Source organism: Calonectris borealis, chromosome W, assembly GCF_964195595.1.
Source record: "Calonectris borealis chromosome W, bCalBor7.hap1.2, whole genome shotgun sequence".
Taxonomy (NCBI): domain Eukaryota; kingdom Metazoa; phylum Chordata; class Aves; order Procellariiformes; family Procellariidae; genus Calonectris; species Calonectris borealis.
In genome coordinates, this window is record NC_134351.1 from 5,103,303 (window position 1) to 5,120,349 (window position 17,047).

Consider the following 17,047-nt stretch of genomic DNA (forward strand, 5'->3'; position numbering starts at 1 on the left):
TAACGAAACGCTTCCCGTGCCCTCTTTGTGGTGCAGCATAGAAAAAATTACCATTTTCCACCCATTTCTATCAGTGGCAAGAAATCGTTTCCGGCAGCAAGGTGCGATCTGCTTGATCGCGCTGCATTAAACACCTCCTACAAAGGGACAGGTCTTTAAGCGCTAAAAAACCTGGAGGGGGCTAACGTAACCAAATCCATGCGTGAATCAACCAAGGAGAGATTTCCACCTCGTCTCCTCTTGCCCGTCCCCACCGTGATGGCTGCAGGATGGGGCTCCCAGGACATGCATAGACCCTTCAAAGCACCCCGATGTCCCCTCCATGGTCCCCTGAGACCGCCGCTGGCCCCGGACCGGGGGCTGCAGCCCCACCGCTGGCTCCGGTTGCCTTGGGCAGCTGCTCCCGTGGCCCCCGGCCCCGCCGCGGCAGTTGTCGTGGGTATTTCGCAGCGCTCAGCCCTCGCCGCTGTTGCTTTTCATCCGTGCACACTCCTCCCCGGGACATCTGATCCGTCGCTGGGGCTTTGCGTGTCACGCAGATGTCGCGGGCACAGGTTGACGTTAAAATTAGCCCTTGGCTTCCTCCTGCCCGCGTGACCGGTGCCTGTTGGTGTCCCCCAATGCAGCTTTTGGGGTCCCAGCACCCCCAGTTTGGGGCATCCTCCCACTTCAGCCCCAAACTCTCTTTAAAAATTAACACCATGAAATTCTTCTTCCATGTGACGTTCTCCAGCCTCGTGGATGTCACCTGTGCCACCGGTGCGCCAATGGAGTAGATGTATTGGAGATGCTGCAGCACAGGCATCAGGGCTGTCTCACCCTTCAGTCCCACGGGGACGGTTTTTCCCCTTAGCCAGGCACGCACAGAGAATGTTCAAGAAATATAAATGTGATACAGAGCAGTTGAGAAGTCCTGGGACACGTGCAGCACATCAGCCACCATCCTTGGGCAGGTCTGGGGGTGACCATAACTCTCAGCTCATTTCCAGACCTGGCACTCGCCCTCAAGAGACGTGAGGTAGAGAAAATCATTACGCATTCGCTTAAAATGAAAATGAAGTATTTCAGCATTTCAATTTTCCAGTTTTATGGGGAGAAAATAAGAAAACGGGTAAAAACCTCACATCCAAAGAGCAACCATTTGGGAGATGAGAGAGGAAACACCATGCCCCTATTTTGCCCGAGCAGATTTCAAATACGCAGCCCAGGACTTTCTCCGGAGGAAAGCAGGAGGCGGTTTTTCCTCTTCCCCCAAGAGCGGGGATTTTTGGGAGCTCGCAACTGCCCGGAGGGACCCGGTGCCCTCCCGGTGCCCTCCTGAGCTCGTTTAAGAGGGATCGCAATTTATTGCGGCAAAGGAGGACAGGGGGTTGCGATGCCCCCAATTTACGCCTCATCATTTTGCTAAAATTGAACTATTTTGCTCCGAGGAATTTCATTCTCCGTTTGCGCGGGTACGGCAGCCTACAAAATAATGTCATTTTTCTGACACGCGGCAAAAATGGGAGCTGGCGATTTTTCGCTGCAGCGAGTTCGGAGCGGGATATTGGGGCTGATTAAACCCTTCCTTCGAGTTACACGTTTAACCGCACGTCCTCCACATCGACCCCGTGCCTCCCGACGGAGAGGGCAGGGATTGGGCTTTAGGATATTTCGCATCACCCTATTTCAAGAAGAATGTCCCAAAACTCATCCTTTCTCCTCCATCCTGCCCATAGTTTTGAGAGCAGAGGTTTTGATGTGTTTTCCTTGGTGGTCCCCCGACGCTCTCCCCATCCCAGCATCCCGCCAGCTCCCTGTGGCAGCGGTTTTGGGATGCAACCGCAGCCGGTGCGAGAGTCGGGGTGAAAGGAAAGCCCTCTCTTGGCTCGGCAGCAGCCTTGCTGCAAAACCCCGCGGTTTCTGCCATTAATCAAGGACGTTGCAATATTTTATCTGTGAAATCCGCCCCTTGCTCTCAAGGTAGCTTTGCACTAACCAAAAATAAGGCAAGGTCGATGGCCTCTGTCCGTATTCCCAGATTCCAGGCTGGAAACCCAGAGAAACGACCCTCCGTCAGACCCGTTGGTGATTAATTACCTTGAAATCACAGCTGGGTGATTTAATTTTGGCGTTACGTCCGGATGATTCCATTTCTTTTGCGCTTCCTGGGGCCCGTTTCCCCGCCGCAGGATGGATGCTGACTGCACGGGCAGGGTCTGGCCAAGCCTGGTGTCCAGCATGGTTAGGAAAACCAAAAAAATTTGGTCTTTTCACATCCACGAGCCTTTCTGCCTGTTTTTGGGGGCACTTTCCCCCATTCTGGGGGATGCAGCGGAGAATGCGATGGCAGCCCGGAGCCCGTATCCTCCGGCTTTGGTGCCATCTAGTGCCTTCCCACCGGCTGCTTCCAGCCCGGGCTTTCAGAGCTAAGATGACGCTGGGCCAAATTGCTTTAAAAATCATGAATATTTCTTGCCAAATCACCTTCTTTGCAGTCTGGGTGCTGCTGAGACCCCCTCACCTCCACCCACACGCCCATCCCAGCCTTTCCGTGGGGCTGGGAGCCAGTCGGGCTGAGCCTGGAGCACCAGGAATTAAGGGGATTCCTCCCTGGGGCACAGGGAAGGGGGGAAAGTGGGTGTAAAGCTAATTTTAAAGCATTTTTGAGAGCTTTTCTGAGCATTTTAGAGTTTTGCTATACCCTCGCGCAAGCTGGGAGCGCTGGTCCAAGGCAAGACCTCACATTGGCCATCGAAGGATGGGGGAGCTCAGCATCACCCCTCCGAAAACTTGGCCGTAGCACGCAGTGCTGCAGCTTACCGGGGTATAAAGCATTCTAATAACACTTTTTTTGGCTGGCAGGGAGCTCAGACCCTCCTGGAAAACACGTTCCCTGCCTTGTGCCATGCCCAGGTGGGACTGCTTTAAAAATTGCCCTAATTCTTCCTCTTAACAAGCAGCTGGAGGAAGGAGAGATTGTGCAAGGAGCCAGTGGTTCCACAGCTCCAAGTGGGATGGGGTTTTTTAATGGCCTGGGACTATGTTTCAGCAGCATCCCAGCTACAGAAGAGGTCCTCGAATGCTCTCAGGAGGTGTGGAGGACGGTCAGGTGTGCACCACGGGCTCATCCTCCTTTTGCAATGGGGGAGACGAACTAAACATTATGAGGAGCGGCTGAGGGAGCTGGGACTGTTTAGCCTGGAGAAGAGGAGGCTGAGGGGAGACCTCATCGCGCTCTACAACTAGCTGGAAGGAGGTTGTAGCGAGGTTGTTCTTCTCCCACGTAACAAGCGATAGGACGAGAGGAAATGGCCTCAAGTTGCGCCAGGGGAGGTTTAGATTGGACATTAGGAGAAATTTCTTTACTGAAAGAGTGGTCAGGCCTTGGAACAGGCTGCCCAGGGAAGTGGTGGAGTCACCATCCCTGGAGGTATTTAAAAGACGTGTAGATGAGGCCCTTAGGGACATGGTTTAGTGGGCATGGTGGTGTTGGGTTGATGGTTGGACTCGATGATCGTAGAGGTCTTTTCCAACCTTAATGATTCTATGATTCTAACAGCATTTTCAACTCGCCAAGTCTTGCCCGAGACACGCTGTGAGCTGCCTTTTGAAGTTATCCCTCTTTTCATTAGGATTTACTCACCGTCTTTTGTCTTCTGCTCTGGGTGTCTTCAACCTGCAGCCTGCTCTTCACCTTCCCACCGTTGTTTCCCAATGGCTTGAGTCTGCCCTGGGTTACCCCAAAGGTGACCTGCACCCATCTCCCCACCTCCTTGCGGCTTCAAACCTCAGGGGGAACCCACCCTGACTGATGAAAGTAAGATGGAAAAAAATAAACCCAACTGAATGAAGAACAATATTGAGACCAGTTTTGTATCTCCTGCAGCAGCGGAGGGGCAGCGCGCTGCTCTCCGGTCCCTTAATCACATCCTAGGCATCATGTGTCGGGGCCTGAGGTGGTGACACGGGCTTGGTTGCACAAGAAGAGTCCAAGGGCTGTATTGGGGCTGTCTGATGCTCGTCATCAAGAATACGTCTACAACACACCCACGGCAAATGAGTGTGTCAGCACAGGTAAACACACGGTCTTCAATTATTCAAGGGAAGGCATCTGCTTACTCGCTTCAGCCTAAGTAATGCACGATCATTTGAGCGGCTTCACGCTTCCCCTGAAGCCAACAGACACCAAAAAGCCACAAGATCGTGTTAAGGGATGGGTTGAGTGTCTGGTTATTTAGTAGGTCCTGGGGTTGTTGGAGCAAACCTCCACCCAGCCCCGAGCACCTGAGAAGGTTGTACTGTATATACTCTGCTTCCCCTACGCGCTCCTGGCTCCCAGGTCTGGCTTTTCCTGGGCCAGATGTCGTTTGTGGACACGTAGCGACTCCCAGTGATGGGGTTTTTCATCGTTTCAGGGACTTTTTTTAATGAAAGAGAGTTGGGAGGCTGGTCAGGCAAAGCACAGAAATGTGGGTGTTTCTACAAGCTGCTGCTCCCGTGTCTGATCGTCCACCAGCATTTTGTCTGGATAATCTCCATTGCTCACCTGTCCAGAGCTGAAAACAGCTCTGAAGAGCTCTGCTCCTTCCACAGACCGAGGGTGAGCTCCCGTCACCGCCTGTCCAGCCTAATGTTCAGTGTGGGATTGGAAATGGGACACTAACAGTCCAAGAAAAGACGCAGCACATGTAAAGAACCATCAGAAATGAAAATGATTTGACAAAATACCCAAACCTGCAGTTTTTCCTCCTTGGGATGCATCTCTCAGACAGGCAGGGCCCGTCTCCCACCTTCGCTGAGGAAGGGAGAGACCATCCCCACCAGGGATGTGTTTACAAGCCGAGGTTTTGGCTGCCTCTCTCCACCGTGCTGGAGATGACCCTTCTGCCCAGGGGTTGGGGACCTCCTCCAGAAGCAAGAGGCAAAGGTGGAGGAGCAGTTAAGGAGTCACCCATCAGCTGCCCTCGATGACGTCCCACTCCCGTGGATCCCATCCTCGGTGGTACCCCACGTTGTGAGGATGCCTCCATCCTTCCCCGCTCCCACGCAATGGGATGGGAAGCTGAGCAAGCGCACTCCCTCAACCTTCAAGAGCCAACCCCAAATGCTCAGAAGAACCACCGCTTTGCCCAAATCTATTCATTAACCCACATCACCGCTTTATTTAAGTGGAAAACGGGTTTCTTAGGGTGCCCTTCCCTCTTGCTGCTCTGAGCAATAGAGAGACGAGGAATGGGTATCCTCCTCTCAGGGAGGTGCTGGTGACCAAGAGAAGAAGGAAAGCCCTGCCGAGGTGGTTTCCAGCCCATCACCACACCGCAGAGAGCTTTGCTGTGGCTCTTCGTGCAGACGACGGATCCCATTAGAGCTGTAAAACACTGGCAGAAGGGAGGCGTTAGTGAGATGTCAGAAAATAGATCCGTGGTGCTCGGCCGGTGATTTGTAACTGGCAGAGCTCCTGCGAGGGGTATTTTTATTTGGCGGTTTTGTCACACATGGTCCAGGGAGATTGTGAATAAATGGGCCCGAATAGGAAGTGTAATCATGTGGAAAAGCAATAAAATTACCCCTTCATGACTCTCTGTCATATCCTGTGTCAGGTAAGATGAGCTTTGAGTGAGAACACATAACACAAGTGACACATCTCCCATTAGGATCTTAAAATCATCACTCCAGCCCAACCACCTCTGACTCGAAAGCTCCTCTTTGGGTTTACAGGACCACTGCCGGCTCATAACATCACGGATAAACATCTCCTACGTATCTACAGCCCCAGAGGGGGGGATTTAAATGAGCCCTGCTTCGAAACAGCAGCCTCCCCTGGAGGTCCGTGCTGCCAAACGCCGGGGCATCCAGAGGGCTATAGTTGTAACGATGGGGGGAAATCAAGAGTATTTTAGGCTGCAGATAATTAAATCAGTTGGACTCGATGATCTTAAAGGTCTTTTTCAACCTAAATGATTCTATGATCTGCGGGTGGTAACATTAGAAAAGATGCATTTCCGACGAAGCAATGGAAAGTCACTCTTTTTATGAGTGACTTTGGCATACGGAGTTGGAGATTTCTGCTAAAAACTGCAGATCACACAGAGTTGTGCAGCAGCACTGTCAATATTGGAAGACGTGGGTGAGGTCGGATGAGCTGGAGCGACGGACGTGACACTGGAGTTCAATCACGTCAAGTTTAAGGTAGACACACAAGCACCTGGCAGAAAGGAAATGGAAAAAAATTGGGTGTGCTTGATCATGGGCCAGCCAAAAGTTATTGATGCGATGAAGCCACGGGCAAAGCAAATGCGATCCTCAGCTGTATGAGACGGCATTTTGTCAGAGCCACGCGTCAGATACCTCCTGGAAAAGGCACCGGTCAGACTCCAGAAGTTCTGCATTCAATTTGCATCACCTACAGTAATAAAAAATGAATTTGACAGGGGACTCTCACTTCTTTTTCCAGCTCTGATGTGGTTTCACCCAAAGCTGTCTATGCAGCTAATAAAATTATTAGCAGCAGCCTAGAAAATTATCTGAAATTAAACTTTCAGAGAGTTTTCCCCCGTCCACCCCAGCTTTGCCCCGAGATTTACTGTCTGAAAGATCCTTCCTTCCCAGTAGCTGGCACTCAATTCTAATTTTAAACTGAATTACAAATCCAGATGACTAACCAGCTCCAAGAGAAAACTTCCAAGGGGCATTTATGAATTAGTAGTCGTAAGGACTCTCGGGAATGCATTTATACTGTCATAAACTCTCTGGTATCGAGATATCGACCCGGGGGGGTTGGACTCCTCAGCTGCTGTTTAGTTTCAATAAAAGGAGGGTGTTCACCTCATTTGCACCAAAGACGAAAGTAAATGCAGCGTTTGTCCGTCGCAAGTTTGCATTTTGCAGGCGTGCTGCTCCTTTCTTTTGCAGACAGAAAGGAAACTGCATCCCTGTGATGCTCCGGAGAGAAAGCCTCAGCAGCTGACGTTCACAAACGATGACCCTAAAAAAGAGAGGGGAAAAACAAGTAGTATTGCAGCAAACGGAGGTGATGGACTCAGCAAAGGACACCATTTCCAGATTCTCCAGGGAACCGGGGAACTAATCCACTTTGCAAAACATTTTCAGTCCCCATTTTAAGGCAGACAAACTAAATTTTCAGCCAAAAAATTAATCTGCATTGCAACGATTTCACTGAGGAAAGCAATAAAAATCTAACCTGTTTGGGTAGCTTTTGTCAGTTCTCGTATTGCCCCAAAAACGAGAGTTCCCACAAACCAAAGCAGCCCGAGCCACGAGGGATGCGCCAAGGGCCGCAGGAGAAATTTTAAGCTTTCCGTTCGGTGTATCCTGAAGTCCAAAGACTCCGGGAATCTCTTGGTGCTGGAGAAAAAAAGATTCAGGAGATACGTCAGCTCTTATCTTTCCACATTCTGCACCAAACTCCACAGCGCTGTTCTCCCTCAGCTGGTGACACACATGAAGTAAAATCCGAGCCTGGTGTCCACCTCCACAACCACCACCAGGCCCAGGATTTGTATTTTCCAGCTTCACAAAAGCCAAGAACTCAGCGGGGCCGAAAAGCCAACTCGCTTCAGTCGTCATCAATCTTGACATTTAAAATACATGGATAAACAGCTCTCCTTATTTGCACCACTGAGAGCCTTCTCATGTGATAAAAACATCAGAACTAAAGCAAACTCCCCTATTTTGCTGGAAATGTAATGGATTTTATTATTATTATTATTATTATTCCTATTTCCGTATCGGCTATGAGAAGACTGGCAGGCAGCGGGACCCTGAGTTTAGCACAGCGCAGTTATACTTACCACTCTTCTCTTTACTTGCAGGTGTAAATCCCCCGGTATAATGTAAGGGTTCTCCAAAGGCTGTTCAGCCTCTCACGGTCTGCGAGGACCTGCCCAGAGCTTCACAGCTGGTCTACACATCCATTTCGAACGGCAGTAAGATCTGAGCTTGTCGCTACTACCTGGCTGCATGAGAAAATCCGAGCGTAACATCGGTCTCTTAGTCAAACGGTCTCACTGACCAGCAGAAGACCGCTGTGAGGATGGGACGAGGGGATGCAGTCGAAGAAATACCGGTACGAAGGTTGCTCAGGCACCTGAAGGAGACGGAGGCTGCGCAGAAATCGCATCCCTAGAAGGGTTTCTGCAGAGCGCGATGGGCAGCGGCCGCTCGTTACGGCTCCCCGCGCCTCCCCCGGCATCCCCCACCAGCGCTACAGCAGAAGCGGTGGTCCTGTCCTGCTCTGGGAGGTAAAAGCAAGCTTTTGCAGTCAGGAAATCCCATTTACATTCTGGACGTTCAAAATTAAATGCAGGGAACAGCGTTGAATTTGGGCAGTTGTAATCCATTCCCGGAGCTTAAGGCTTTATTTTGGAGATGTGACAAACAGCGGCGTATTGAATGGAAGTGGGGGGGGGGAAAGAAATCCCAAACAAGTTGATACTGTTTAAATAATACACTCTATTTTATTTTGTCTTAAAATAGTTTAACCTTTATGCTACAGACTTGTTTCAAAAAACAGAAGGTCTCATCTTGCACCAAAAATATATATATTTTTATATATATATATAACACTCTGTTTTATTATTATTTTTTCTCCAAAGACCATTAAATACTAGATGGAAAATGAGAACTAAATAACGAGTGTCGAGAAGAATCAAAATTTTTTAACTAGAGTCGCACGTTTTAAACATTTATATTCTAAGCAATGATTTGTCTTCACTACAGAAGATTCCAAGTTCACACTCCAGCAATTCAGGAACTGCTAAAACCGTGAAGGGCTTGAGCCAATGCACACTGAAGTCGATGGAAAGCCCCGCATCAACTCCAATGGGTTCTGGATCAGGCCCCAAGTGCATCGGTTCTCAGCCGTACAACGGCCAGCATTTCTCTTTCTTGCTGAGAAGAGCAAAACCGTCCAGGCACCTTTTGCTCTCTTTAAAAAAAAAAAAAAAAAAAAAGAAACAAAACAAAAAAAACCAAAACAAAAGCACTTCCTAGCTATCCAGTGATTGCGGTTTTCAGATCACTACCCTTTCAAATTTGTGAAGAATAAGAGAAAATATGTAGTGTTTTAAATAAAAGAAAAGAAAACCTGCATCAGACTATAATACATGAATTGTTTAAACAAACACAGTGCACAATTGGAGGAAGTTTGGTTAGGACGCAGTCGTTTTTATATATACATGGAAGTCACATCATATACAAACTGAAAAACAAGAGAGTGAGTTTGCATTTTTCATGGAAGGACTACAAATGGGTCCCTGCAGCTTTCTTCAAAACTGATCTTTAAAAGACTTTGTGAAACAGGAAAAAGCAGCCACACTAAATCCCTGTTCCAAAGTTACCTTTACAGCATGTGTGCTAGCCCACTAAAACGACGGCTGAGTTGCGTGATTAAAATACGAGGAGAAAAGATCGAGGGCCGCTACTGATACAGTGCCCCAGCAGTACGGGGCTCTTCCCTACCGCAAGGCGAACGGGCTCCCTCCACGCGCCGCTCCCTCCCTCCCACCCCCAGAGAAAGAAATCGGTCACTAGAAGCACCACGTACGTTTTTCTGGCCATGCAATACACTTATGTTCAGTATTTTAGAAAGCTTGAAATTGGAATATCAATCCCTTACCTAGTTGTTCTTTAAAGTGCAGTCATAACCGTTCTGCTTATTAAAGAAAAAGCTGTTTGTTACTAACTATTCCACCACTGCTGGGTTTTTTTTTTTTCCTTTATGTGACAACATAGGTAATTTTATTTCTTTTTTTTGCCCACAGATAAAATTATTGGAAGCCAAATAAATTTAGAAACCGGCCAACACAAAAAGAAAACAGAACTTCCCATGTCCTGACTACCCCCTGGTCAGCTTTAAATGGCAAAAAAATCTGATGATAGAGCTGTACAAAATTCCCACTAGAAACATTTTGAATACAAAGGAACATTTTAATTGCACAATAGACATTTAAAGTGAATATCATCTTGTTAAAAGTCTAATCTTTGGTTTTTGCCTTGAGAAAGGCTCAAAATGACAGATGAGGGGCAGGAATTTCCATATACACTACAGAAACTACAGCCTGCTAAAATAAGTAGTTCCGCTGATTTTGGTAAATATTCTGGTAGAAAGTGTTTTCTGGATCATACCCTAAAAACAATTCCAAAACTAGGATAAGAGACATGACCTAAAGCCAGGAAAATGGTGCAGATCTAGTTTGGGGGGGAAAAAAAAAAAAAAAAAAAAAAAAAAGATCACAACCTTAAGCCCTGATCCTGCGACATCTTTTAGGACAGAGTTTTAAGCACTTGAATGGCCCCACGAGTTTCAGCGAACTGTCCGAGCTGAACGCTACGCATCTGCTAAAGTGCTTTGCCAGACTGGGGCTTTGCAAGGTTGCTTGGGTTTTTTTTTTTTGGTTTGGTTTTTTTTTTTTTTTTGGAGATGGTCAATGAAGCAAATAAGCAACAGCAGAAATGAGGACTACGAGCAAAATGTTTCGTTTCTCTCGTTCTCCTACTCCAGGCAAGACTCAGATATAGGTAAAAAAATTCAGCTATATTTAAAAAGGAGAAGGATGCCGGGCCTTTTTATTACTTTTTCTTGTGCTTCTGCAATAATCAGCTGCTAGTAAGTCACTACTATTAGTATTTTAAACCGTAACAAGCTGTGGGAAATGCTCAGTGAAACACAGTAGTCAAGTAGACAGAAGACTCAGCACTGAAAAGAGTGTAAACTATAAATTATATTGAAAATAAAAATCCTTTAATTAAAAGCTGTTCAGTGCATATGTTATGGGCCGTTTGTATTAAAGACAGTCCCTCTTGCTGGTAACGTAACCAAATCACCTTGGGTATAAATACTTTTGGCCCAATTTTCGGAAGTGTTGAATACCCCCAGTTCCACTGAAATCAGTGAGGACACAGCATTTCTCAAAATCACTGATGCTCACACAGCAAAACACTAACTTCTACTAACAAACTCAATATACTGATAAATTAAAAATGTTCTGAAGTTGGAGGTGGGAAAGGGTGGGAGGATATAAGTTTACACACAGTTATTTCTTCAGATTAACACACACACAAGTTAGTAACTGTAGATGTGTTTTAAATTTGGAGCTATTGGCTTTTAATTCTGGGAGGAATCCTCCTTTGAGAAGGCAAAAACATTTAAAATGATATTGAAATTATACTACATTCTTATGGAAATGAAAAACTTCATGAGTTTGAAATTCGTAATGCCAGGAACAGGGCTTCTGAAGCTGAAGCTTTAACAATGAACTTCTGTGCCACAAAGGGGAGAAGGGGTGGGGACACAAACACAGTGACACTGCATTACAGTAGATATTTGCGCCTGGTATCCTCATCCAAAGTGAGGTCTACTACTTCTGGGGGCGAAGACCAATTCTGCTGGGGAGTCACAGCTGTCCATGATTGAGTTTGTTGAGTGTTAATATACTGTGAGCCTGAGCCGTGCTTCCAGGAAGACACACTCTGAATCACACCTCCCCTGGGATGCACACACCTGTAACGAGGCAAAAAACACCAAGGATTAAAGCTACTATTGCCTTCAGGCACAAGATTCTTAGCTGCAGCGGTTTATCACTTACACATCCTTGTTAACGCGTCCCTCTCCAAAGTGCCCGTGTGGATTTTCCACTTGTAGAGTCCATGACATCTTAAACACCCAGTAAACAAAGCTGAGACTAAATTTAAATTTAAACTTGGGAGCGGTGGTGGGGATTATATTATTTTTAAGAACTGAATTCTGCCAGTAGGTGTAAAGTGATATTCTTTACAAGGTATGTGCGTGGATCCCAAGGGTCTTGAAGCAGCCTGCCCCATCATGTGTCGTACCGTGCATTATTCAGAAGTAGAGTTTCCTGCTAGCAGTTTTACCCACTGGACTTTCAAAAAGAGAAAAATTTTAAGTGAGGCTTGATGAGACGAAGAGAAAAGCTATCTTTCTATATGAAATCAAAACCATGTTAAAATAAGGACATAATGAAACTTTCATTACAATTACAAGAGACATCTTGTAATTACATTATTACAGCCATTACACTTGATTTTTCTTTGGTCTTCTTAACTTCTTAATTAAAAATTACAAACATGCTGGGAAATGCTTACGGGTAACAGTACAGCCCCCCTTCAGCAAAACATTCAAGCTTTCAGTGATTATAGTCAATGAGACTAAATCATGTATTTAAAGATAAGCATACACTCAAGTGCCTCGCTGAAGCGAGGTACATATCTACTTATTTGCACAGTATTTTTACCTATTATATTCATAATAGATATGTGACAATTTAAGTACAAGCTAATAATAATTAGAAAAAAACAAAAACGAAAGACAGACTAATTTTTCTATATGATGAAGTGATGACAAGAATTTACTGGTGTCTTTAAGATGATCATTCCATTCCCAGCTGCAAATCTTAAACAAGTGCTAGTAAAACTTTAAACCTAGTGCTCCAAAAGTCGTTTTGCTCTTGTAAGCGCTGGTGGTGGCTGTAGCTGCTCCTGGCTGCACGCTTAAGCAGGAGATGTTTGGCTGCTGGGGTAACCTTTTCCCGTTTCTTTGTGAAAGCACGTGTACCGCATTTCAGGAACTCAGGTCTTCTGCACTGGTCAAATCATAGAATTGTAGAATGGTTTGGGTTGGAAGGGACCTTTAAAGGCCATCTAGTCCAACCCCCCTGCCATGAGCAGGGCCATCTTCAACTAGATCAGGTTTTGCTCAGAGCCCCGTCCAACCTGACCTTGAATGTTTCCAGGGATGGGGCATCTACCACCTCCCTGGGCAACCTGTGCCAGGGTTTCACCACCCTCATCATAAAGAATTTCTTTCTTATATCCAGTCTGAATCTCCCCTCTTTTAGTCTAAAACCATTCCTCCTTGTCCTGTCGCTACAGGCCCTACTAAAAAGTCTGTCCCCATCTTTCTTCTAAGCCCCCTTTAAGTACTGAAAGGCCGCAATAAGGTCTCCCCGGAGCCTTCTCTTCTCCAGGCTGAACAACCCCAACTCTCTCAGCCTTTCTTCATTGCAGAGGTGTTCCATCCCCCTGATCATTTTCATGGCCTCCTCTGGACCCACTCCAACAGGTCCATGTCTGTCCTGTGCTGAGGGCTCCAGAGCTGGACACAGCACTGCAGGGGGGGTCTCACCAGAGCAGAGCAGAGGGGCAGAATCCCCTCCCTCGACCTGCTGGCCACGCTGCTGGTGACGCAGCCCAGGATAGGGTTGGCCTTCTGGGCTGCGAGCGCACGTTGCCGGCTCATGTCCAGCTTTTCATCCACTGGTACCCCCAAGTCCTTCTCGGCAGGGCTGCTCTCAATCCCTTCATCCCCCAGCCTGTATTGATACCGGGGGTTGCCCTGACCCAGGTGCAGGACCCTGCACTTGGCCGTGTTGAACCCCATGAGATTCACATGGGCCCACTTCTCGAGCTTGTCCAGGTCCCTCTGGACGGCATCCCGTCCCTCAGGCGTGTCAACCGCACCGCTCAGCATGGTGTTATCTGCAACTTGCTGAGGGTGCACTCGATCCCACTGTCTATGTCATTGATGAAGATACTAAACAGTACTGGTCCCAGTACAGTCCCCTACGGACACCACTCATCACTGATCTCCATCTGGACATTGAGCTGTTAACCACTACCATCTGGATGCGACCATCCAACCAATTCCTCACCCACTGAACAGTCCACCCATCAAATCCATATCTCTCCAATTTAGAGAGAAGGGTGTTGTGGGGGACCGTGTCAAAGGCCTTACAGAGGTCCAGACAAACGACATCCCTAGCTCTTCCCTTGTCCACTGACGTAGTCACTCATCATAGAAGGCCACTAGGTTGGTCAGGCAGGACTTGTCCTTGGTGAAGCCATGCTGGCTGTCTCGAATCACCTCCCTGTCCTCCATGTGCCCTAGCATAGCTTCCAGGAGGATCTGCTCCATGATCTTCCCAGACACAGAGGTGAGGCTGACAGGTCGGCAGTTCCCAGGGTCTTCCTTTCTATCCTTTTTAAAAATGGGTGTAATGTTTCCCTTTTTCCAGTCACCAGGGACTTCACCGGACTGCCATGACTTTTCAAATATCATGGAGAGTGGCTTGGCAACTACATCAGCCAACTCCCTCAGGACTTTGGGATGCACCTCGTCAGGTCCCATAGACTTAGGTTCTTCAGGTGGTCTCGAACCTGATCTTCTCTTACAGTGGGAGGGACTTTGCTCCCCCTGTCCCTGCCTTGCGGTCCATCCACTCGGGAGGTGTGGGAAGAGAGGTTGCCAGTGAAGACTGAGGCAAAAAAGTTGTTGAGTACCTCAGCCTTCTCCTCGTCCGTTGTTACCAGTTTGCCAGTCTTGCTCATCACGGGGGGTACGCTTTCTTTTACTTTCCTTTTCTGGCTGATGTACCTGTAGAAGCCCTTCGCATTATTCTTTGCGTCCCTTGCCAAGTTCAGCTCCAGCCGCACCTTGGCCTTCCTGACCCCATCCCTACACAACCGGGCGGCTTCCCTATACTCTTCCCAGGATACCTGTCCCTGCTTCCACTGCCTGTGCGTTTCCTTCTTGCCCTTTAGTTTGACCAGCAGGTCTTGACTCAGCCAAGCTGGTCTCTTGCCTTCCTTTGCCCAGTTTCTTACACCTGGGGATCGAGGAGCTTTTGCGTACTACGGAAAACGCCCTTAACGACCTGCCAGCTCTGTTCTGCTCCCTTGTCCCTGAGGGCAGTTTCCCAGGGGGTCCTACTGACTAACTCCTTGAACAGCTGGAATTCTCCTTTCCTAAAATTCAGGGTCCTGACTTTACTCTTTGCCTGACTCATATCCTTCAGGACTGCGAACTTCACCAGTGCATGGTCACTGCAGCCCAGGCTGCCACCAATCTTGACATCACCAATTAGCTCACTTGCGTTGGTGACCAACAGGTCCAGTATCGCATCCCCTCTGGTAGGGCTGTCTATTACCTGGCTTATGAAGTTATCCTCAGCGCTCTCCAGGAGTCTCCTGGATTGCCTACAGCTCGCCGTGCTACTTTTCCAGCAGATGTTGGGGTGGTTGAAGTCCCCCAGCAGGACAAGAGCCTGCAAGTGTGATGCCTCCTGTAAGAAAGCTTTGTCAATAGTCTCCCCTTGATCGGGCAGCCTGTAGTAGACACCGACCACAAGGTTCCTTTTATTGCCTCGGCCTCTAATTCTCACCCATAAGCTTTCAACCTGCTTGTGGCTATTCTTCAGAGACAGCTCTTCACACTCTATCCACTTCTTGATGTAGAGGGCAACCCCTCCGCCCCTTCCTCGCCTGTCCCTTCTGAACAGCCTGTAGCCATCAATAGCTGCACTCCAGTCACGGGATTCGTCCCACCAAGTTTCAGTAACGGCAACTAGGTCGTAGCTTTCTAGCAGCACGGTGGCTTCCAACTCCTCCTCTTTGTTGCCCATGCTGTGTGCATTGGCGTAGAGGCACTTCAGCTGGGCTGTCGGCCGTGTCACTTCTTAGAGAAACACCTCTTAATTCCTTTGAGGTATTTCACTGGTGTTTCCCTGTTGGCTCCTATTACCTCAGGAGCCCCTGGCTCATCTCTGTAAGACTTCAAGTGTGCTCCAGTGTACCCAGCACGTCTCAGAGCAATGGGCTGAGGGACCCTGTCCCTCTAACCTTGGCATGGCATCCCACAGCTTGTCACAGGCAAACCTGACATTATCCCCCTCCCGCTTCAAGTCTAGTTTAAAGCTCTGTCAATGAGCCCCGCTAGCTCGTGAGCAAAGACCTTCTCCCCCCTTCGAGAAAGGTGAATCCCATCCGATTCCAGCAAACCTGGTGTCGTGTAGGCCATCCCATTATGGAAAAACCCAAAATTGCGGCCGTGACACCAGCCACAGAGCCCTGTATTAATAGACTGGGTGCATCTGTTTCTTCCAATATCGCTGCCCACAACTGGAAGGAGAGAGTTAAAAATAATCTGTGCTCCAGATTCCCTCACCAACCGTCCCAAGGCCCTGAAGTCTCTTTTGATCGCCCTTGGACTACACGTTGCGGCTTCATGGCCAGCCACACAGAAGAACAGTAGTGGGTAATAGTCCGAGGGCTGTACCAGGCTAGGAAGTTTCCTAGTGACATCCCTAGTGACATTTACATTTTATTTGTTTTAATTTAATGTAACGCAATTTCTTTTCTCCAGAACTACTTAGGTTATGCTCATCTCTCTTGGCTCTGGTTAGAGTTTCATGAAATAGAATGAAAAATCTCATTCTCTGCGCTCTAACTTCTCTGAATATAAATGTCTCATTTCCTTCTCAGATATGCTATTTAGTTTTGGATGTGATGTTCAGAATGACTTTTTTATTACTTCTTCAGTTTTAAAAATACATACTTAAAGTACGTATCTACAAAGAATTAGTAATAAGAGACTGGAACGCTAACAAATGTAGGGGATTTTTTTTTTTTTTTTTAAAAGCTTTCTTTTAAGAAGAAATATTTTTAAGCACAACTGACAGGAAAAGCTCGTAGCCAAAGCAAACTAAATACGATGTTTGGTCTCAGGGACTATGGTCCATCGTTCTGATATAGAACAGTCCTCAATGCTTAGGCAATACTAACTTTTCTCCCTAAAGATGACAAAAAGCAAGCTATAAATTATCTCATAGAAATGATACCTCGCAAAAATAAAAGTGTTTATCCTCAAACAAGTCACAGAAGCAGCCAAGAGCAAGACATTCAATCAAACATTAGCTTAGGGAACATGCTTTCCAATCTGTAGCTAAGGGGAAGATACCAAGTAAAGGCAACCAAAAAAAGAAAATAAAAACTAGAAAAAAACCAGAGGAAGACTCTTTTATACACATGCATGATTTAAAAAAAAAAAAAAAAATCTATTGGACAAAAATTATACAAACTGAAAAACATGACTTTGGGTCCTAAGTAGATGCCAAGTAATATTCCAATGATGAGAAACACCAATTCACTAGCAATCTGAAAAACTACAAGTGATGGACAAATTCTAGGGTGTCACGACTCACACCAGCCCAACGATGACATGGAATATGCAGCACGATAAAGAACAGTG

The 17,047-nt window shown here is 47.2% G+C and overlaps 1 protein-coding gene across 10 annotated transcripts in view; it reads right to left on the reverse strand.

The window, feature by feature from the left end:
* Positions 1-8,434: 8,434 nt before the first annotated feature.
* The window catches only part of LOC142074722 (protein ARK2N), a 67,259-nt gene continuing 58,646 nt past the window's right edge, over positions 8,435-17,047 (reverse strand). For 9 of the 10 annotated variants that reach the window (XM_075135557.1, XM_075135552.1, XM_075135549.1 and 6 more), the window contains one exon: positions 8,435-11,503. In XM_075135557.1, coding sequence (XP_074991658.1) covers positions 11,314-11,503 — 190 coding nt within the window. In that variant the 3' untranslated portion in view covers positions 8,435-11,313. Of the gene's footprint in view, positions 11,504-14,948; positions 15,084-17,047 lie in introns of all 10 variants that reach the window. The other variant, XM_075135551.1, reaches the window with a different exon arrangement.